The sequence below is a fragment of the Epargyreus clarus genome, unplaced genomic scaffold, assembly GCF_041222505.1.
Source record: "Epargyreus clarus isolate Ecla_fem2 unplaced genomic scaffold, WU_Ecla_fem_2.2 ptg000001l, whole genome shotgun sequence".
In the NCBI taxonomy this organism is placed as follows: Eukaryota; Metazoa; Arthropoda; class Insecta; order Lepidoptera; family Hesperiidae; genus Epargyreus; species Epargyreus clarus.
Genome location: NW_027332209.1, coordinates 11,603,630 through 11,628,493, shown reverse-complemented (window position 1 = coordinate 11,628,493; position 24,864 = coordinate 11,603,630). Strand labels below are relative to the sequence as shown.

Below are 24,864 nucleotides of genomic sequence, written 5' to 3'. Positions count from 1 at the left end.
ACATTTCAGTTCCATCGTTGGGCACGGGTTTATTAGGATTTGAAGAGTTTAGGGCGTGTGCCATTGTTTTCCACACCGGTCAAGTGCGAATAAGAGAATATTAATAATAAGATTTCACATACCTTCGACAACATCTTTCAGGGAGCTCTCAGACATTTTTCTGACGATGTTTTTCTTAACATACTATCCATAAAACAGCTAATAAATAATTTCTAGCGCACATAAGTTACAAATGTGAGAGGTCTTGTGATCGTCACTTAAAAACGCCGAATTTCCAACCACTAGACTATCTCTATCTATAACTTCTTAGCTTCACACTTTCCGTAACGTGACGAAGTGCGAAATTATCGCAATAACAATTTTATTACATTCATCGGAAGTGGTTGTAAACGGGACATAAAATAAGACCGCTCTTAGGGTTACATTTTTATTTTAAACATAGGAAGGGATTTTGATGGCCCTCCCACGTCGTGAAAACGCGTTATCTTTAGATTTAGAGCTAGCGGGCAATAATAATACGCAGTAAAATAGGGATGTGACGAAATAATCGATTATATTTGGGTTATCGTCGACCCCCTACTGTTCCACAACTGGGCACGTGTCCCCTCTCAGAATGAGAAGGATTAAGTCATAATCTACCGCGCTGACCTGATCTGACCCAGTGTTTTAGAACTGATAATTAATTTCTAATACACAATCACATAATTCTTGAGAAAATAGAGGTTATGCCTAGAGTCGGCTCCTAGGATTCAAACCTAGGACCCCTCGATCAAGAGGCCGATCTTCAAGTAATAAGCTATCTCTACTTTTTTGGGTAATAATCTGCTTTTATGAGTCCATTATTAAGATAGCAATATTCCATTCATAAAAAAAATATTTTTTTAAATTGATTATTTAAAATGAGCGGTCGATGGTCTTGGCATGGGCCACAACCTAAAATTTTTAAAATAATCGATTTTTTTAACAAGGAAATATCGATTTTCTCACTCCTTATCACGTCCCTACAGTGAAACGGTGATTCAACCTCTTCAGTACCGCGGTACAGTTGCGTCCCTGATTTACTACTGACATTCGTATGAAATATGCTCTTAATAATATTAACGCATGTATAAATTTGTACGAATCACTTCCACATGGGCTGCATGACAGCGTTAATGACAATAAATTATTAGCAACCGCTCAGAAGTGCGGAGTTCATAAAATATAGTTGTTAATGTAAGTTCCGATTACGTAGTACGTATAGGACATGAAAGCAATATGTATAGCTTACCGTAAAACAAGATCGCAATAAAAATATAGGTTAACAATGATAAAGAAGAAGAAAAAACGGCTGAGTTTGACGCCGGATATTCTTAGATGTCCATTGACGGTAGTGTTCACTTACAATCAGTGAGACGACATGCTCGTTTGCTACATTAATTTCATTAAAAAATGCTATCTAAAATATACGTTCTTCAAAAATTTAAATAAATGATACGACATGTAAAAAAATCTCTATTTCTGCAATACATTTCAACCACCACCCAAAAGGTAGCTCTATAAATAATCCACGCTTAATTTAACCAAATCAACTTACGTTTGCCCTTTCTTTTCTAGCCAAAAAATTCGAAAAGGGCTTATTATTACGGAACCCATAAATCAGGTAATAAATCACACAACTATTACGGCAATTACGCAGCGTTGCTAATCCGATGCCGGACCGGGGTCCGGGTCGGATCGGACCCAACTTGCACTTCACTAAACTGATTTATGTCCGTCGATAAGCAGATCGGAAAGTTTTTTGGGCGACTAGAAAGAATCGCATATTGTTCTTTGTATTTGAAAAAAAAATAGCTTTTTCGTGGAATTAGGTCAAAGACGTACTCTTAAAAGCTTCTAGTAACGATTAAAGATTAAAAAATACGTTGATGAAATGCCTAGGAAATGTTATTTGACATAAAGATTCTTATTCAAAAAAATGGCGGCGTCTGTTTATACCTCGCAAAAATATTATTAAAATGGAAATGCTGCCATTTTGGTCTCTATTTTTTAAACAAATCATACTTATTTTTCTTTATTTATAATTTTGATTTATCAAATATTAAATTCACATGCCTAAAGGTCGAAACACTCAGGTAGTGGATGTTATTTTAAGACATAGACTTATATGTTTTTTCATAAAATAGTATTTACAAGTTACAAAACTATAATATTTGTCCATAAATGTTATCTTTTACGTTTCTTTTATTCTTCTTTTTTCTAAAGGTTGCGTTTGTTTTCAACGGTCCCCTAGTTGGCAAAGAACCGAGTGAAACTATTGTTTTCAGCTCTAGTTTCGTGGCGTGGTATTTTGTAATATGTTATCGGGGGAAGATTTGTGGCTACAAGTTACCGTGCCCTCATTTCTGAGATATTGATCCTTGTTACCATTTTAATATCCGATGAAGAATGGGTAAGATCAAAGAATAATTTAACTGTCGTATGTCTGTCATTCTGAGAAATGTGTTTTAGTCTACGACTATCGCCTAAATCCTTCTATTTTTTTAAAAGGAGATCCATATCCAGCAGTGGGACATAAATAAATAAATAACGCTTCCTACACTTACTGTCCCAAACTAGGTTTTTCCTGTGTCGTTGATACCATAGACACGTAAAACCGAATACACACACATCCAGATCTAGAATAGAAACCTGAATTCATATTTTAGATATCCATCTAGTCGGGGATAGAATCAGGAATGGGTATAAAACCGGTATAGATACCGCTCCACCAAATGAAATAATGGATTGTTAATCACCTAATTAATACTAATACATCGTACTATGCTACTAATTAGTTGCAAGTAGGTACATACCTCTTTATAATATAGGAGTAGCAGACGAGCATGCAGTCCACCTGATAGTAAGTGGCTACTGCCGCCCATGGACATCTGTAATCAACCCCAGATAGGATTAGATATTCCTACCTGAAGTCGGCCACGCCGCTACGCCTGAGGACTAACCTAAAACGCCTTGGATAAGTATGTCTCCCTTACCACGCCCTTCAAAACGGAACACAGCAGCACTTAACACTGCTGTTATTAGGCAGAAATAGGCGTGGCGGTGGTACCGCCGGAGTCGAACCACAAAGGGTTCTACCACCTTTAATATTTTTTTTTACAATGATTTACTTTTGGGAATTTGTGGTTTACGCCCCGTAAAGTAGTGACAAGTTACAAAACAATATTTCTACAACATCATTTTTATTTTACGGTAGATAATAATTTACAATCTGGATTCGTATTTGCACCGCAACTGTATCGAATACAGTAAATACTTCCGTTAATAATAACTGTATGTACAAGGCTGCAATTTACGCAACTCTTTGTTATCTTAAACGGCATAAATATTCACAATGAACCTTATTATTATCTTTTGTTTATTTATGCGAAATTATTTAAAGATAACATAGTAACACCTACTTAAGTCATTCAACTATCAATGGCTTACTTACATATGAGGCGACCGCTTGGTGCTAGGGAGTGGTGCATGTGTGATCAGGAAGAACCCTGGTCTTTTTGGAGTGGTTTAAAAATGTCAATGGACGACGGTGACCACTTACCATCAGATAAAATGCATGCATACTTCACTCTTATATAAAAAACGAGCTTTTGCCCGCGGCTTCGCTCGCGTTACGAATTAATATTTTCGTCCCCTATTTTACCCCCTTGGGGGTAAAATTGATCAAAATCCTTTCTTAGCGGATGCCTACGTCATAACTGCATGCCAAATTTCAGCCCGATCCGTCCAGTGGTTTGGGCTGTGCGTTGATAGATCACTATGTCAGTCAGTCACCTTTGAGTTATATATATTTAGATATCATATTGTAACACATCATGTTCAAAAATAAAGTCGATATTGTCAGTGACAAAACAGTTTAATATTTCAGGCGACATTACAAGATAATGTGAAATTGAAATTGTCCCATTATGTATTTCGCCACCGCAATCCATCACGGTTAATCGGAAACTATCAATGCAAAAATGAGCATAATTTACCGTGAGCCGCGTTTTTCACTCCCAAATTACTGCCATTACTGCCTCACGTCTGCGGTTGGAAGCCACTAAACGTTTAATTTTGCACTATTATTCGCCTTACTCAATCGTTTTGTTCGTAACCGCCGTATTATGCCACTCTTTTGGCTTTTCAAAGCGATCTTGGCAACGGTTTCTCGTCCATTCAACCTCCAACGGCATGACATTTTATGAATCTTCCAGCAAGGATTTTTTATATTGTGAGATTCGCATTATTTAAGTATCTAGTCCAATTGACGTTCTTACTGCCGTTCGTAAATATTTGTAAACAATTCTGTAATAGAATAAAAATTCTAGCCAAAGTCGACTTCATACATTGCTATTTTGAGTTATTCTAGTATTTTAAGGTATAAAGAAGATAGAACTCTGCGTAGTAAGATTAGACGGGTCTAATGCCTCTTGTCTAAATTTGGCACAAAATTCTTTCCTATAACAGTGTTGACCTTTGTGCTATTCTCTGGTTTAAGGGCGTTGAAAGATCGGTATAGCTATTGTTATCTATATAGACAAACCAGTAAGCAAACAAACAAATAAAAACAACTTTATATTTTGTATCATATAATACAAAACGAAACTCATTTCGAAACAAACTCAGTTGAATTTTATTTGTGTACATATTTTGGAGTTTAGATTAAACCTTTGATAAAATCAGTGCCTACCTATCACAAAAGGGAGATCGTGCGAATTTAACAATCTGCTCAAAGAGCCCAAGGCTAAAGCATAATTGCTTAAATTTAGCCTAGTAATTACCACGTCCAGGCACCGCCCGCTCGCCCGTTACCAACAAAATTAACGTCAACTTTCTGTTAGATAATATTGTACAATTTGCAAGCAAAATCAAGTGCTTGATGGTGGTAGAACACTTTGTGGTTCGACTCCGGCGGCACCACCGCCACACCTATTTCTACCTAATAACAGCAGTGTTAGGCGCTGCTGCTTGAAGGGTGTGGTAAGGGAGACAGACTTTTCCGAGGCGTTCCAGCTTAGTCCTCAGGGGTAGCGGCGCATCTGTGGCCGACCTCAGGTAGGAATATCTAATCCTATCTGGGGTTGATTACAGATGTCCATGGGCGGCAGTAGCCACTTACCATCAGGTGGACTGCATGCTCGTCTGCTACTCCTATATTATATAAAAAAGTGCAATATTGTTAAAGTAAACGTAATGGTAATGCTAAACTCCGGTACAATGTAATACTCATCTCAGATTGTTTGAAGTCGTGTTGATACATAAGTAGATACAATCACTAATTTTACGGTGAAACAGAATAGATGAAACCTAATTTACTTATGACTACAGTTACTTGTAAGATCGTATCTACAGATTTTATAGGTATTTTTGGATGGAAATATTTAACAGGGCGACTCCTTACTACCACTGGACTACAGCTATACCTTACTGGACTACCAGATACCAGCAAATCCAAATATTGCGTTATATGTTACCGACCGACCGCTAAATACAACAAGGTTCGATCATAGATTTTTTGCTACCTTTGAGGCTTAAGTTAAAACGTGAAATAAGTAAAGTTAGACTACCCTTTGCAGTTAAAAGGGTTCACAGCGCATACGCTAGTACTAAATATATTTCCAAACTCAATGAGATTAAAAATTATTTCCGTGTATTTGTCTAAATTTTTAAAAATACTAGTAGACAATCAATGACCCGCATCTCTGATGATAACGGTGATATTCATTGTCATATTGTAAGTATACTTATATAAAGCATCCTACACACTATCGTCGGCAATTCGAATGTGAACAAAGTACTTAAATCAAATAGTAAACTGGTTGGAACCGGTTGTTAAACATATACAATGTATTTAAATGTAATTCGTGTTACTATTGGCTGGTATTCGGTCGACATTTGCGTCGGTTGAATCAAGAATGCCAGATTCGATTTGCATAAAATATCGTAAAAACTAAATGCCTCTTTAGTAACGTGATAAGACTAAGAATAACTAAGCTGATTAATATTTTGATTACCCATATAAAAATTGCGGTAAGTACACATTTATCAGTAAAACGGTCTGAGGTTCGACGATTTAATTAGGGAATATTGTGAATGTAATAATCGAGCATGAAGTCGATCTAATGTCATGGTCAGTGTTACCAATGGACATCTGTAAAAACGCTAAATATAATGGAGATTCCACATAACACCATTCGTAGATGCTGCCCAAGGCATTTACGTAGAAACCTAATATCCATATTAAAGCACGCCTTTTGACTAAACTGGAGCGCTTATCTTATCTAGGGTATATCTGCCCTTCAAACCAGAACACAGCATCTTAACAGTGTACTAAGACAGAAACAGATGCAAATATGTCGATACCGTAGTCAAACTGTTAAGATTTACCATGTAAATGTGTGGTCGTAAATGAATCAAGTATACTAACTTCATTGAGTGTTTTGTACTCGTATCATACATTTTATTCTAAGACCAGTGTAAGGATTGGTATCTGATGCAACTTGAGTTTAAGAACGACATCTTCGAACTTCCATGTATTGATTATTCCGTGGTTTGTGTATGATGACGCTTGTCATCCTAATCTTGAAAAAGCATCTGTATATTTAATAAAAATAAAATTGTATGTATATGCAGTAGGTACACCTGCTCATAGACATCATACACCTCAAAGACATTGTATTACAATATAAAAGTTATGTTCTGTCGATTAGTCATGGTGACACAGTATAAGTTAAATTCGTGTGAAATCCTTCTGGCCACCGTTCATCACTAAGACAGACCCATGCCCAGCTGTGGAATCTAAAAATACTTGCGTCCACCGTTTATTAGTATCCTTACCACATCCTTAATCAGATCTAAGCGCTAATATTATTGTTAAATGTATACAGTATAAAAAGGAGATTTACCGCCGTTATTTCCGCTAAAATGAGTTACTTATTAAATAAATCATTTGCATAGGTGACCTCATTACCAACTTTAAGAAGTGACAACAAACAAATTGCTTGGTAGCTAACTTCTCACTAACGGTATACTGTGAGATAAATCAAATTATCTATCTACAATTCATATTTTTAATGTTTCATAATTCTTACGTTGTAAAAAAGTGAGCGACGATGCTTCTTCTTTAATACGAAGTTACATGAGGTTAATATGAATACACGAGGCTTCGTTGAAGTACAATAGTAGTAGTAGCCAGCATACAGTCCACCTGATAGGTTAACACTGCCACCCATGAACATCTGGATAAAACGATCCCGTAGTAGACTTAAGTGGAGGCATACTGTTTTAACCATTTTCGTGAAAGCCCTGAAGTAGATTCAACAATTTTTACGACTCTTTACAAGTTATTTTAAAATCACAGAAAATGTATTAAAATTGGCATTGCTAATTTATTTGTATTTGTTGTGTCGCCCACAAATTACGTAAGGATATCGCTATATTTAGTTCATCAATATTTTCCTCCAAGGGTGTATTTACAAGGCTTCCCATGGTATTCATAAAAGTTATTTAAGCATTTGTCATATTGGCCGGGATTCGTATTAGGTAACCAGCAATTAGATTCGTAAATAAAATACGTAAACAAAACAAAACGTAGTAAGAAGTAAACAATCGTTGTTTAATTCTTAGGTTGTTGTTGTAGGTCTATCCTGCACAATTACTTAAAAATATATTTTATAGTAAATAGGTACTATTGGGAACAGCAATCAATTAAAGTAACCGAATATATTATTCAACAAGTTTGATATGTCATACAAATCCCATACCTGTACCTCCGATATACCATAGGATATACCGTTTATAAAAATGTACTGTGTGTGGCTGTCATTCATTATGTAAATTCCATTCTAAGTTCCACAGCTGGGCACCGATCCGGTACCTCACTAATAGAAGTCTAAGGAATACTTCACCATATTGCTCCACTTCTGATTGCGGGAGACTGATGAGTGACTTTTTATTTACCTATATATGAATATAGAATAGGTATACAATCAGTTGGAACTTTCTAAGTACCTGCATAGAACTACCTGCTTAAATTCCAAATTATTAAAATTAATAAAATCAGAAAATATAAAAGTAAGTAATATATATTTTAACGAACGTGTCAGTAGATAACGCTTAATTAAGTATTACTTATTTTTAACTTAAGTCACTTATAAGCAACAACAATAAATTCTTTTCGTAATACCAATACCAAGTGCAAAAAATTGACAGCGCGAGAAATAGGCTTTCAAAGGCAAGTAACGAATGAGCACCGCCAAGTATCGGGGTCATCGGCATATCTATGAATGTATAGCACCGATGAACGCGTGACCATCTCGGTCAGAGGTTAGGTTACCGACCAAAACAATATCAACGACTTACCCGAACCAGCATTATGTTCCCGTTACAAGATTCGCTTCAACAATCAACGGCAATGCTGACACGAACGTTACACGCACACATACAAAACCGTAGTAAACGTCACATCAACGTTTACATCGTTAATTACACAGTTTCTTCATGTTTTTACGCACTGACAACAACACACACTATGCAGCACCACTAACTCTATCACATTTGTCGCCCACAAGTCCATCTAAGGCCATGAACCATATAAAAAACGTAATTTTTCGCGAAAGACAGCCTAATCACCACTCCTTTTCTCTCACAGATTTCTATGATAGCGAACAGCTGCGGTGCGTGGTTGTACCAAAACAAATACTTGTGGCGCCATCTACTATTGCATTTAGAACTGTCAGAACGAACAATTTACGTGACGTAACCTCAACTGGTTGTACTCATAAGGAAGTCCCCTATAAAATAGTTTTGATGCTTATTCACAGATGGCGCTTTTCTGCAATACATAGTATATATTTTAAAGTAGTATTGAATGCAGAAGATATAACAAATACTTTAAAATATTAATTTTGGATAAATATTTTTCATTGGATAGATATTTTAAAACATAAATATAATAATTTAATAAATATTTTGGTAATAAAAAAATTGGTAAAAAAAATATTTATAACTCACTAATATTATTACATAAATAATAATTATAAAAAAATAATCATAAAAAAGACAAAATATAAAAAGAAAGCTCCGCCGAGACAGTGATTTAACACTGCCGTGACCAGGATTCGAACCTGGGTTACTACGGCCACAACGTAGGGTCCTAACCACTAGACGATCACGGCTATCGGAGCGATGGATGAACTATCGAAATTAAGGAATGGATCTTTCATTTCTTTAATAATTATTCATTTTTAACACTTTTACATCTGTATGTAATAATTAATCTTAACCTATTTTTTATGTACTAAATTTCAAAATTTAAGAATATTGTCTTCCTAAACAAAATTTTTTTCCTTCCCTAATGAACTAATCGATCAAGTTAAGTAATAAAAATGTAATAATCAATGTTAACCTAATTTTCATTTTAAAAAAATCAAAAATTTGTCAATTTTTACCTTCATTCATTAGTAGTTTTATCTTTCCCTAATTAACTAATCGATCAAATTACATATCTAACTAGCTGACCCGGCAAACTTTGTACCGCCTCTAAATCTATTTATCAAATATATTTCATATAAAATATAGCCTGTGATACTCGTACATAATGTAGCTTTCGAATGGTGAAATAATTTTTAAAATCGGTCCAGTAGTTTTTGAGCCTATTCATTACAACCAAACAAACAAACAAAGATTTCCTCTGTATAATATTAGTGTAGATAAAATCATAAATGTTGTATTTCTTGAATTAACTCTGAAGATGATTACCAAACTTCGAAAGTAAGATTTTCATGAAGTACAAGATTTTATTTTTATTCTATTACCCTTTATTTTTATTCGACTACCATTGCCCATTACGCTTATTTTCTCCTTTAACCTTGGAAATAATATTCTTAAAAAAATACAGCCAACAGTGATTATCTTTATGACGCAGTCGACAATAGCAAACTGTTCCTCATCCTAAACGTGATATTATGATGCGTCCAATCGTATTCATTCAATTCAATCGTATCCGATCGAACTCAGATGTAAATAGTAAGAGGACAATAAGCTTATTTCGTAATATATTAAATTGGCAACATCATTGTCCTAATACAAATGCAGGCGCACAGACGCTCAGTTCGTCTTAGTACATCCTAATCATCCACTGGTAATATAATTTATTGCGTACCTAAGTAGGTACTTTCTGTAACTCACTGCGGACTCGGCATTTAACAACTCCATAACTGTTAAGTTTCTTCCCCTTAAATCTACATTAAAATATGTCTTAGCTACTCATATAATTGTGATGCAATGTGATGGAGATAAATATCTATTTTTTTGTTCGACTTGCGAAATTATTCCGAACAAAAGTCGTACTTTTAAACTGGCAACAAAGCGACAACTAGCAACTGGCAACAATTTTATATTATCTGAAGACTAGTAAGTATGTTATGCTATTGTTATCTGAAGCAACATGCTTTTGTTACCCGAAGGCTTTTTGGTATATTACTTTTGATCCCTGAAGACTGGTAAGTAGGTTTCTCTCGTGTATAAATGGACATTTAAAACGACAGCTAGTCGGCAATCTGCACCTATCTCGAATTAACTTTTTTTATTTCTTATAGCCCCGTTTTCTATACTTTTAACTCTGGTTTGAGTATCCCCGCTAAAACTATAGCGATTATTTTGAAAAACACTGCTAAAGTCGTCCATAGGCAACACCGGTACCATCGGTAAGTGCAAATTTTAGCGGATGTCTTACTGTAATCACGGGTGTTTAATACCATGAGCAGAATGACAGTCTGGTCGGGAATCGAACCCGGAACCCTGAGTATTTATCAGGCCCGTATACTGATACATAAATGAAAAATAATGGATATTTTGTAGGCTACTAAATAAAAAGGAAATAAAACAACACAATGACCGAACCAATGTATTTATTGTATCAACGCCTGAATTAGGGAGAGATAATAAAAAAATCAAATCATTGCTATCGTTTATTGATTTAAAATACAAAACTTAGTGACATAAAGCTCTATCCTTTTATTGTTACAGTGCCTGCGAACTGACAATCCGATAGGAAATAAATATATAGCTCCTCGCGCATCACCACACGTCACACATTCCACATAAACCATGTCACAGTACAAATAAATAGTATACTATACATACTCAAGCGCGAACGTCTAGGGCCATCCTTGGATTCAGTTACAACTATTCAAGGTCGGTGGTCGTGTTCGGCACTCACATCCAGACTAGCATGGTATGTTACATACAGGTGTACGGCAGATTTCCGCGTCCTATAGGCATTAACACGAAGGCATCGCAACATAACGAGATATCGCAACTACAGCGAGAGAACAACGGACAAGCCTCGAGATTTATAACAATATATATTATGTATACAATGAATGCTTAATGCGATCCCATGCCATCGATACGTACAGTTGCAACTCCGCCCGAGTCGCGCCCGCCTCGTGTATTTGAGCTAATTTAAATTATATTCACTTCTAATTCGTTATCAGACTGACTAACCGTTCAGCGTTGTACCATTTAACTAACAAGCTGTGTCGATATTCATGCATTTTTTTTATTATTATACAATTTGTGAACAATTTCGCTACTATACGCTCATGTAGCTCTCCCCGCGAACAACGGAATATTAGTCAGTCTTAGTTTGAATTACAATTGAACTAAATATTTATTTACTATAAATAGTGAAATTAATCACTAAAACAATACAGTATTTTTATACCTTCACATATTACATATACAATACAATACAGAGTGGAGCATTAAACAATTGGAATATTAAAAAATAAGTCAACAATTACAATAATAAAAGTATTACAATAATTACAATTAAGTTATTACAGATATTTGGAAACCTGCCCATTGAATAGTTTCGTTATTTCCCTAGAGTCAAATCAAATATGTTCCCATACCTATTTCTTATATACCTAACAATCCTATAACCTCATGAAGCAAAAAAGTATTACAGTAAATATATTATACAGACATTTCAAAAATGTATATTTCAGAACAGCAAGATTAGAAATAGATTCAAATCTACAATGAAATAAAAATAAATACAGAGGAAGAAACAGTCGCAGCACTTGTCCTATAAAAGGAACGTAAGAAATACTTTCATGCTTCATGTACGAAAACAAATAGTACGTACCATACAAACGTGTTACAATAAAATAATCTTTTTGGGGGAGGGGAGATTTATAAAAATTCACAGCAACATCGCAGAAAGAAAAACATCTGCTATCAGTTGCAATGTCATCTTTTAAGTTGCTCGTAAACTAGCTAGTTTCTTGGTACCATCTAACTGCAATCATTTAGTTCGTTACATCGTGCAATGTTTGCCACAATCTCAACATTTGACTCGACAAGATTGCAGCAAGTATTGCAATTAATTCCCTATACAGTCGAATATATTATTGCAGTTAGATATTATCAAAACCCTAGCCCGTTTAAGAGCACCTTTAGCTGCTTTACTCTGAACGGTATACACAATACGCTTCAGTCGATCATAAACTATAAACAATTGAAAAATTAGTCATTTCGCTAAATCACAACGAGTTCAGAGTAAAGACGCTAACTAAGGCCCGCCACTCACGTTACACGTTACACTTACATACATAGTTTTTTTGACATTTGAACGAGGTTTACAATTTTCAATTTTTAATTCGGCTGCGTTGAATGGTTCTGATGGATTACCTATTAGTTACAGTGTATCTTAATTAGATTATCAGTCTAAAATATGCTACGTCATCAAATATTCAAAATATTATGGACTCTGATTTTAGTTGAAAGTATGTAGTTAAACCACTATCACAATGCAATATGACCATTGCCACATTGCCACAGTTCGACACATGGATAACTCCTAATGGCCTACAGTCATTCGATATTCATTCGAATGAAATTTCAATCAGAAATCAACGCATTTATGCCGCCATAGTCGTAACAGATTCATTTGTATTTTATAAAAAATTCTAAGAGCTAAACAACACTACAATTAGATTTACAACCTTACGTAGTGTAGTCACGTTTTTGCGTTTGTCGTGCAAAAGTCGGCCTGTGAGTGGCGGGCCTCACCGTAATAAGTTCCGGCACAATAAGGCAGTGATTCAGTGTACGCTATACAAAATATCTCCGTTACATTACGACCAGTCTGTTGCGATGAGGTTAGTCTATTGTAGATTCAAATCCAAAAAGGTTGAACAAGTCAGTAATTCAATTTATTAACTCCTATCTGAAATACCCAAAAAATTTATATATGATTCAACATTCCCGTAACCTACAAGTACATTTTGTGTTTTTTTTTTATATAGAATTACCTATACACTATACTCTGTTTTACATATCGCCTGAATAGTCCAATGGGTCAAAAATAACCTATACACGACAACACAACAGTCGTGCATCGATTGATGTACACAACCCCGAATCTTATGCATCCGAGATTTCAAATAAAACATTTACAATATACAACAACTCTGAAATGCGAGGGCAATGTTTCAAATAATTTAACACGTCAAGGATCATCGAATCGAATCAAATTTGTGCAGTCAAAAAATACATGTTCAAAATCTATTTATATTCGATCGGGTCGATAAAACGAAATTCCGATTGGCCCTTTTATTTTCAGTCATCAGTTGCCGACACTTTAAAAATATAAAGCTTGCGATAGTAAACCGAAGGAAAGCTTAACTAGCATAGACGTAACTAAACTATAGATTATCCGGTAAGGTTGCAGTCTGTATCCATTATTAGTCGGTTTCCTAAATTTTATGTACAATATTTATTTATTTTCTACCATATTGCGTCCTTGATATGCATCGCGTAACAATAAAAAAACCTAGCTTTCATGCCCTCGATGCGGCCGGGCGCGCGGGAGGGCCCGGCGGTCCCCCGAACCTCCTAAGTACTGTCGAGTGAAGCGATTTAAGAACAAATAATACAATACACGTTACAACGTAACAAATCGTCTCCATAACGTATCCATTTACAGTCAGACTTATCGCATTAAATAAAAATATAGAATTATAAATATTGGATTCAGTCCGTCCCGTCGATATCGATCGAATGTCGTCCGGTCGCGTCACTCACTCACTGGCACTCGGTCGCGCTCGGCGGCGCTCGGGCGCACTCGGTCGCGCTCGGCGACTCTCGGGCGCGGTCGGCGGCGCTCGGGCCCGCTCGGGCGCACTCGGGCGCGCTCGGGCCCACTCGGGCGCGGGCGCTAGTGGATGGCGACGGGGCTGTGCGCGCGCGGGCACACGGCGGGCAGCATGTCGTCGTCGCGCCGCACCGCCTCCACCTCCATGCGCTCGCCCCACAGCCGCGCGCCGCCCACCACGCCGCCCACTGCGCAAACAAACGCGCCCTCAACTCACCAGCTCTGCACCGCCTAGCCAGCATTATAGCGATATCAACACACAACGACGCTATCTATGCCTACATCTAACTTTATAACACAACGGGCTACATATGGAGAACAGGTTCTTGGAAATTCACACCTTACATTTCCCAAATATCCAACTGACATTAAACAAAAATCAATTTAGAGAATTACAATATTTGCTGCTGGGGATTTAATATGAGAACTTAAAACTGTATTCAAATTTAGTACCAGTTACTTATATTTTAATATTGTCTGCTATTGAGTCTTAATTGAGTATATTGGTACAATTTATATACAATCATTAGACTTTAAATGACAATGACAAGAATTAAACAAGCAATTAAACAAGTCAATGGTTCTGAAGGGATCGTAGGTCGATGCTGAATAAATCTTGACTACATTTCAGCCATAAGTTTTAATTAACTTGCACTCCATAGTAGCCCGTAGTAATTCACAAGAAAAACAACTATCAACTAATAAAAGTAACTAGTCCGTAGTATAATTCTGGCTTCGATACGGAATTAGCAGTAATTAACACTAAAATTAAGGAATCACTATATTCTAGTGTTACATGATTCGTGACTAACAGCCTAATTCTATTTGAGGATATAGCTAAGAGTGAAGTGAATTGTACTTGTGTCGTCTGAACTATGAAAGACACCTAATAAGAGGTATAATAAATATATTGATATTCGAGTAACGATGCTAAGTTAAGAATGACTGAAATCTGCAACTACTTTTAAATTTCCACAAAGCACTAGTTCCTTTTCATTAACTATAAAAATAATTATCAACTCATCGGAATTTTAAAAGTAATATCAGAAACTCGAAATCAATAAGCCATGCATATAGGGACATAAGGACATGCAAAATGGGGGAAGGGGGATCATATTATGAAAGAGCGAGTGCCAATAATATTTTACGTCGATTAAGACATAAATTGTAATTGGCTGCACATACAACAAGGGATCGAATAGGGTACATCCATTACTTTGATTCGAGCGGCACTAGCAGATGCAATTCTAGTGAGTGGAGTCGGTTCAAGTCTGCTCAAAAGTAAAATCAATAATAATAATATTCATAAAGGTAAGAGTTTAAAAAAATAAGCTTTTTTAAAGCTTATACAGAAATTATCTTTCAAATAATATTTTCTTGAAACTCTATTTGATAATCATAAATTCGTTCACATGGCATAATGGCTAAAATATAGCATTTAATTTAATGTATGTAAATAAACATAGAATAACTTAGGCACAATTAATTTATAAGTGCAGTTATCCAAAAAACAGGCACTGTATGGAATGTTGCAATTACCCAACATTAGGTACCATACCACTTGCAAAAAATATTGACATGGATTAAGTAATCACTGTACACATAATAACTTTAGTACACCGACTTCCACTCAAAACAATTGCGATAACAAGTTGCAATCACGTTTACACGGGACCAACGGGACAGGGGTGGGGAGGGATAGGGGGGTGAAAACATTCCGTTACATGTTCGCAGACCTGTCGGGCAATGGTTAGGCTCATGGCGGCGCTAGTGTCGCGCGGGCGTGCCGCCGGACCGCTCTAGTCATCGCGGGTCCGACGGACCATCTGCCATCGGAACGATCACATTATAAACACGCCGGTCGATAGGCTCAGATACGGAGCGATATGCGGTTGTACCAGTGACCAACGGTTTATATAGTGGCGAATTAGGGCAGATTACCCTCATGTTCTTGTTATATTTCATTATCCCAGGCCTCCTAGTTATGGAGAGAATCGTGACGAATAGTAGGAAAGCATATAAAAAGAAAAGATTATGTACTATCATATTTGACAATATTATATTTATGCACATATAAAGTCGCCATTATATAAACCTATGAAAGGATTTAAGACTGAAAGGGCAGTTTTCTTTTTGATAACAACAATTTTAAACAATTATCAGATTCAATTTGTCTTTGATGAAATTAATATCACACAAGACTAAATGTCAAGAATATTTAATTATTTGTATTACAACTTTGATAAAATAAGTATTTTTCATAATCAGATTTATCCTTTTAATTTCGAAAACTGCACAACTAATTTTGAACATCGAATTTAAAATTACAACATTGGGAAACATTTAGTCACTGGTACATTGACGCAATGACATTGCAATTCCTCGAATCCATATAAAGGCACCCATAAAATAAAACATACTCATTAGTCACAATGAAATGATAGAAGCTCCATGTGTTAGCGAAACACGACACAAGCTCAAAATGATGATATGTAAGACAGGAGTCATCACTGACTCATTCATTCTCAGTATTTTTCTTAAAAACATGACGTAACTTAAAATATTGATTTTAAAGACCTTCAATACAATTAATAATAATTAAGCAAAAAGTATTGACTTTTTGTTGGTTCCATTGTAAAGGATATTTTATGATAACTTACCACAAAGTTATCACTAGTAATCATTACTCATACTTGAATGATAGAAAATGAGACTGAAAGAATGAGTCAGTGAATGACGCCCCTAATCCGTACGATGTTGAAAAACGAATTAAAATTTCAAGAACATGAATATGCTCATACATACCAATGTATTAAAAATTTTGAATGTATACTACACAGTCATTTAATGTCAATACCATTCATGATAATTATGAATATTTTATATAAAATAGATAATTTTTGGACAATATAAACAATGTATAAAATTTGTTACTAATAAATAATCACTGTTTTGTGGGTAAGAGTCATTATCGAATTAGCCTCATCCAAGATCACACCAAACAAACATATAGACAGACAGACTGACAGAAACTTGTTTTGTTAGAAGCATATGGGCTTAGAGAATAGTTTTAGCTTATTTAGATGTACTGTATTTGTAAAATATATAACTATCACGTCAGGATTTATTCCTTACCAATGTGTATTCAGGTTAGTTTGACTATTGTGTGCAGTGTAGTTGATGTGGAGTTCTTGCGTTACCCAATTTTATGTATGTCCCCATATTGGCATTTCGTTTAATAAGATTCTCCTTCCCACTCAATACGTCAATTGTCACCCAATATACCCTACGTGCAAAGGATTTAGTACTTTTTCCCAATTACCTTTGCAATAACGGGGATGTTGCAACTTGACAGTTTTCATAAACGGCTACAACTATACGGTCGTACTATATTTTCACCAATGATACTATCTGCCCATTTTAGGGTATAGGAACGGAATGTATACTCAAAATAAAAAATCTATTTCAAGAGGCGAAATTTTTTACTCCATTTCTCGGAGTTACGGCCCAATCTTCCTATATACGACAGGATCTATGTAATTACAGTCTATCTATCTAGTTACGTCCCCATCTTCGTAGTTACCCCCCTTATATTCATACTATGGCCATCTTCATAGTTACTTGCTTTCCCCATTGTATAGAGTTCATGTCATTCCGTGTTATGTTACCTCTAGTTTAGTCCCTATTTTCGCAGTTACCCTCACATCCCCATTGTACAGTGTGAATGTGAGCATGTACGCTATCACCATCTCACCGCGTTGATGATAACTTCTAGTTTTCTCCCTATGTAGTTCCTATCTTCGCAGTTACCCCCCTATCTCCGATCCCTCATGTACAGTGTTCATGTAATTCCATGTGATGTGTACAGTATCGTCGCCTCACCGTGCTGGTGGTGCGTCTGCGGCTGCGCCTGCTGCGTGTTGGTGGCCTCGTCGGCGGTGCGCTTGAAGAAGTTGTGCTGCAGCGCGTAGTACGGCGTCACGCGCTGCTTCGGGTCGTACTCCAGCATGCGCAGGATTAGGTCCTGGAAATTCGTTTGTGGACTAGTTGTATAAATGGAACAAAATTGTATTAAAAGAATTGAAGAATCTGGTATTGCATCGCCAATAAATACAACTTTAATAATAACTAGAAAAAAAGCCGTTAACCACATGAAACAAGGTATTTCGGGATGCTACACTTCAAATCAAGCTTTACCCTAAGCTTCAAGTATATTGAATTGTTTTAACGACCTAATAATAAAATAATGTCATGACGCCCGCATCACATTTGAAACCTGCGTAAGCTAACTACAAATCCAAGGTATCCTCCAAACGTACGTTGTGAAGGTAAAGGTAAACATTGTATGGCCAGTGACATCTCCAACACACCACCTTATTATAATACAACATCATCATCCAGATGAAGAACCGTATACAGAAAAATCAATTAGTAGTAGCTCCCCAACTCGCTTTAAACCTTCACTTCCTAAAATTCCGAGTTTCCCGTCCAACCACATCCCACAGAACAAAACAACATCACATACTAAGCGGTTCCCAAACCCACCTTAAACTTGAGGTAGTCGGAGACGGAGTGTCCGGGCTCGCCGCGGCGGCGCGCGGCCGGCCCGCCGCCCTCCACGCCGAGGATGTCGTGCAGCCGCCGCGTGCCCGCCGCGCGGTACTTCCTGTAGCCGCTGGAACACACACACACAAACACTTTGAGAACCAGTTGCATTTATTTAAACTTTAAACTCTAAGAAATAATGAATTTATAGTGTTATGTCAACTTATAATCTTTTTAGACTAGTTTAAGGGTTTGTTAAGTAATTTATAAGACGAATGTTAAAGATATTCATTCTCAACTAGTCTTTTAAACTTCCGCCCATGTTAACTACATGTATAGGATTCTATTCCTAAAGTCAGCCACGGATGCATTAATACTCCTCCGAAAAAAATTGGAATGCCTCGTTTAATTGTCTACCTTACATATTCCGGGGAATCCTGGACAGTTAACACTGTTATAAGTGCGAAGGATTCTACAACCCTTGCGGTAAATAAGTAACGATTACTAAACACAGCCCCACACTAATCACGAGTGCTACAATTATATCGTTTATGTCAATTAATATACATTTTTTTCAAACTTACCTGCCGTCTTTCCCATTGACTTTCTTCAGTACGTAGCCTCCACCTTCGGAGGCTGGTAATTTATCAAAGAACTTTCTAGTTTTGTGAGCCTGTAACAATAATATTTCTATTAATATAGATTACAAAAACATCACCATCATCCACAGCACAATATCTTCTCTAGTCTAATCTAATGTCCTCTTAAAGACTAAGCTGGAATGCCTCATATAAATGTCCGTCCTGTCCTTTACCACCCTTGAAAACAAAACATAGCGGCTCTTAACACAGCTGTCACAAGCCAGATATAATTATTGTTTCCGGGGTCGAACCACGAAGTTTTTCCACCTTAATAAACAATTCCGTATATTCGATATGAGTACACCACAGACGCATAAATTATATCCCACACACAAACAAATTATAAGGTTACAATTCAATAAATTACACCGACCAATACGTCTCGGGATGTTAATTATTACCGTACATCATTAAACTCGCTTTCAATCCCAATAACAATGTAACTAGGTCAAACTATCTCCATTAAGAACAGTCACACAATTACATGTGGGGTGGTACGTACGGTACATATTGTTTGTTCTGAGACATACTATGAGTGTCGCGTGTTTGTGTGATTGTGACTGCGACGTACGTTATAAAAGTACAAGTACAGAAAATATTTTATGACTATGACCTCCTCCAAGATCAATCGGGAATCGATCACTTAAACTGATCGACACTACAAATCGATCGAAAAATTTACTGGTAGAAAATGTTATTTGCTATTCTTGTGGTACAAGTACAATTTTTGATAAATAAAATAAGTATGGTATCACTACTATAACACGCGGGTTGTCTACGATATTATCAAGTATTTTATTTATATACAATTACATGTGTGGTGTAGGTACATCGGTACATACGAGTATTGACTATTGTTTGTTCCGAGACGTACTATGAGTGGTGGTGAGCGCGTTACGTTGTTCGGTGATCGTGTGTCGTTGTTGACGTGTTGACGCGTAATTTGTGATTTTACATTGTAAAACGGCGGAGGAAATATACGTGGTTCAATTGGTTATAAGTAGCGAACTATATCTGTAACCCACCTTACCTTAAATAGAATTTCAGTTCTAGAGGTTTTTAATAGTCTATTACTCTAATTTCTAAATACACGCGCCCCGTTACCCTTTTGCTTTGCAAAATAAATCTGTACAATTTTATGACACGAAATGCCCTTACCGTTTGGTCCGCTGCTTGGTCAAACTACACCTAGTCAGTCACTGTATCAGTTATTCAGTTTTGTAGCACTTTTAGTTGGGACGTTTTTGAAGGTAGACCCGAAATCTATTACTTAGTAAGACAATCATCATAATCAATCCATTTCACAAGTTTCACAGTTAAACCTTCATCGTTTTATACGCATATAACTCAAGAAGAAACTATAGCCAAGTAATTAATGTGCATGTGGGATCTTAGACCATAGCCAAGTGCAGATACGTATAGTCCGCGCAAAACTTCAAGTCCGCTCTGAAGTTAATGCGCGCAGGTGTCAGTCAGAGAGCCTATCCGGTCGAACACAACTAAAAGCATATACTCCGTAGCAACGTAAAGGCACGTAAAGGCAAGGTAGCAAGATATTCGGAGCGGACTAGCAGTTTGACGCACATTCTACTATTGAATGCTTAAAGAGTCACACTTATTCCACTAACCTGATCGAGCAGGTGATCCGGCGGCATGCCCAACACCTCGACGATCTTGTTCATCTGGTCGACCTCGTTAGCGCCGCTGAACAGTGGCTCCCCCGTGTGCATCTCGACCAGTATGCAACCGAGCGACCACATGTCGATCGCCAGGTCGTAAGGTATGCCCAGTAGCACCTCGGGTGACCGGTAGAACCTTGACTGGATGTATTGGTATATCTGGAATGGGAAGTTCAAGTTTATTATTCTTGTTTTTTTTTCATATACATATGTCACACACAATGTTACATACGGTGCTAGTAAATGATGACACGCATCGTAGCTAATCTGGATGACCACCACCCTTAATCATTAAGAATTTACATTAGAGAGTATTATAATTTAGTTAGATTATTTGAAGTCTTCAGTTCATCACAAGAACCCATACGCACTAAAATTTTTGTGATTGAAATTGTAGAAAAAAAAGTTTCATACTAGGATTTTGTGTTTATCCGGAACACAGGTACACAAGAATCTTTCGTGATTAAGAGTTCGTCTAATATCAGGAATCGAACCTGGAACACTATAAACCGATCAGAAAATTGATTGGTAGAAAATACTAATTGCTATTTTTGTGCCGTTTTTTTTGATAAATAAAAAATAACTGAATGCGATATCACTATACTATACCAAGCAAATTGTCAATGATATTATCCATTATTAAAATACAGGGCTAAGACAATCACACATTCCGATTAACGTTAAACCAATCATCGGTAAGTCCGAAAAAACCTAAACACCAAATCAATTCAGCCAATAACCGTACACTAATAACAAAACACGACCGTACCGTTACATTTCAACCGTAGCATCCCAATGTCGCACTTCGGTCTCAATTAGTTTAATTAATTACCCGCGCTATCAGTCCATAGAGGTCCTAACGCCAATAAAATAAACTTACCACGATAATAATATATCAAAATACGTTTACGCCGCCGATGAGGTCTCGGTAATGTAATCAAATTAATATAATATTTAACGCGCAATAACGATAACCCTTGCCCGATCGCCCACTGAATCAGAAGGCTCCGATATGATTTATCTCAACAATTAGCGTATATTGCGTATGGACTCCGTGAAACGGGGACGTTAAGGCACAAAATTCTAATTGAAATATGTTGAAACTGTAGATATGTATACAGGAAAAATTTACAATATCTATAATTAAGCAAAATTTTATTTACCATTTATCTTTCATGCATCATTTAGTTATCATATCCAAAGATACTACGTTGAATGAGTTGCTTACAATAATACAAATAATATACATTTATGTACTTTTTGGTACTTTTTTCTAAAACTTTTGCGAGGCTTCAAATCACGATCTACTATAAGTATAGGAAGTGTTTTGAGGCTTTTTTACCTCTACATTAAGGTACCCTATAGGACGGCCATGTCATTAAGATTCCCACAAACATCAAGACAAGCACTCAAAATTCTGTCTTGCCAAAGATTCAACCTTTTGCGTGTTAAACTAGGATAGCAACCGTTTCATCACGCGGTACATGAATACTTTGTATACCTAAGAATATTAAAATAAAATAATTCTTTAAAGACTGTTATTAAAACTGAACTAAAGCGACAAAAAAGTCATACCGTCGTACGCGCCCATAGAAATATCCCGTCAACGTAATCTGATTCGATATTCAGGGAACACCTCGGGGCGAATGTAATACATCGACGGGGTCTATCATATTGCGGGGTTGATTAATAAATGAACCGTTGTGCCTAACTTCAATAGAGGAAGTTTAATACCGTCGTATCGTATAGCTTGCTTTCGACGGAGGTCGAGAGCCCTTACACACGACCGTGGCGGGCCAATAAATGGTGTGAATAGCGAATACGTTCAGATAAGGTAGTATGTATGTACATTGTACGTATGTGTCGGGTGTCGAGATATTAAATCATTACTCGCTTCCTTTGCGTGACGTATGACTGTTTAACAACAATTTTATCAATGAAATTTGCATATGTACATATCTTCAAAAATAGGTACATATGAATTTGGAGTTTGTAAATTTGACGTGACCGTGTGAAGCAGTGATTATCATACCGGCCTGATATCAGTCTCGGGTTCGACTCTCAGTCAGCTAGGCAAAATCTTGTTAATTATTCTTGTTTGAATTTCAATGATTTGTAGTATAACTAGTTTATCATCCCTTATTTTGTCAAATTATATTTTGGTGCCAGGAAACAATGATACCCGAATAATTATAACTGCAACAGATCCTAAATACTTATAAACACCCACCTATTTCCCTCAATAGTTTAGAAATTTCCATATTAGGGTTTTTACACCCACAACGTTTTAGGGGTTGATTTTTGAAGTCCATTGACAATTTGAATTGACTAAATATAAGGAATATATCTTCCGAATCGTAAGTTTACAACTTTCATTGATAATATCCAATTTGCGTAGGAGTGGAATTACGCAAACGCCCTTACGCATCTAAATAAACCATATTTATAAAACTATGAATTATACAGGCTAGTAGCTAATGGGTTTTAATTTTTAAACCTTGCGAAGGCCTCCAGACAATCTTTAATAAGTGTTATAGGTAATTCCATTAATTTGTACGCGATGCTCTAAGTGCTTTTATAAATAAACGTAGTTTGAGATTATGTGACATTAATAAGGTTTACTTAGTTTTTATTTTATGTGTACTTTTTAAAAAAGAAAATGTGATTATATGGATGAATAGATACATAATGCCCATGGATATGTAGCTCTTTACAAAATGTGATAAGTTTGAAAAGTGTATGAAAAAAAATTTGCAACTGATGTTACTATCCACACAATTACAACTAAGCTAATAATGTTAAAATTTTCTATAATATTTTGTCAAAGCTTAACTTTGACAAAACATTATAAACGTATACTTATAATACAAAAATAATAAATTTTTGAGAATATGCTACTCACCCTTTGACCTAGTTGACACGAACTGCCGAAGTCAACAATTTTGATTGCTGACCTCTTCGGGTTGCATAGGAGGATATTTTCTGGCTTAAGATCACAGTGAATTATATTTAGTTCTGAAAAAGAAGAAAAAACATTGCTTTTAATATTTGGTTTTGCAGATTTTACTCTACTCTTATTTTAGGACTGGTATTTTAGTACTGACAATTTGATGACCAACTATAAATTCGGTTAAGAAACATTTAATTACAAAATATTCTATTCGTCGAGCGATATGGCTCCATATGCAGGAATTGGACGCGTGTCTTCAAAAATTCGCGCACGTACAACAGTTGCTTCCTTCTAAGTCATTCCAGGATCGCTATGTCATGGAACTCTTTGAACTACTACTATATTAACGGAACCCTCTTTTAAAGCCAATAATGCTAAGCACCTTATTCCAGCGTTGCGAATCTTCATAGGCGCCGGTGCCTACCATCAGACCAGCTCTAGCCTGTCAGGATTAAGGCTAGGAAAGTTGTAAGCCGGCATGACGCCTCTGGTATTGCAAATGACCATAGGCAACAGTGACTTCTTACCATCAGATATCCACTCTCATCTTCAGACATAAAATAGAACATAGTGTACAGCCACCCACACAGTATACACACTCACCAGGTTGACTAAGGAACAGTAACGCGGTGCACAGCTGCTGCGCGAACTTGCGCGTTAGGTTGAGCGAGACGCCGCGGAAGTTGGTGTTGCGCAGCAGATCGTACAGGTTGTACGAGAGCAACTCGAACACTAGGCACAGGTGGTTCCGCCACATAAAGTGGCGTTTGAGTTTCACTGGAACACAAAGAAATTTTATATTAATGATTGTTTTTTTAATCTTTATTAAAAAGGGGTATGTCACCCCCATAAAATCCGTTACAT

The 24,864-nt window shown here is 36.4% G+C and overlaps 2 protein-coding genes and 1 non-coding gene across 9 annotated transcripts in view; all 3 read right to left on the bottom strand.

Annotated features, from left to right (window-relative positions):
• LOC140749247 (uncharacterized protein CG43867) overlaps positions 1 to 8,701 on the bottom strand; it is a 444,846-nt gene extending 436,145 nt beyond the window's left edge. The window contains exon 1 of the mRNA XM_073082324.1: positions 8,383 to 8,701. The gene's annotated coding sequence lies outside the window, so the exon portion shown is untranslated. The remainder of the gene's footprint in view (positions 1 to 8,382) is intronic.
• A 424-nt stretch (positions 8,702 to 9,125) lies between these two features.
• TRNAH-GUG (transfer RNA histidin (anticodon GUG)) lies at positions 9,126 to 9,197 on the bottom strand. The gene has a single exon. It is a non-coding gene; the product is annotated as a tRNA-His (tRNA).
• Positions 9,198 to 10,978: 1,781 nt separating this feature from the next.
• The window catches only part of mnb (minibrain), a 182,637-nt gene continuing 168,751 nt past the window's right edge, over positions 10,979 to 24,864 (bottom strand). For 5 of the 7 annotated variants that reach the window (XM_073082412.1, XM_073082556.1, XM_073082476.1 and 2 more), the window contains 7 exons: positions 24,604 to 24,777; positions 23,953 to 24,065; positions 21,000 to 21,209; positions 19,315 to 19,403; positions 18,731 to 18,860; positions 18,068 to 18,209; positions 10,979 to 14,373 (listed from right to left, as the gene is read on the bottom strand). In XM_073082412.1, the coding sequence (XP_072938513.1) occupies positions 14,249 to 14,373; positions 18,068 to 18,209; positions 18,731 to 18,860; positions 19,315 to 19,403; positions 21,000 to 21,209; positions 23,953 to 24,065; positions 24,604 to 24,777 (983 nt within the window). In that variant the 3' untranslated portion in view covers positions 10,979 to 14,248. Of the gene's footprint in view, positions 14,374 to 15,973; positions 16,012 to 18,067; positions 18,210 to 18,730; positions 18,861 to 19,314; positions 19,404 to 20,999; positions 21,210 to 23,952; positions 24,066 to 24,603; positions 24,778 to 24,864 lie in introns of those variants that run through there. The other 2 variants (XM_073082713.1, XM_073082780.1) reach the window with 2 other exon arrangements.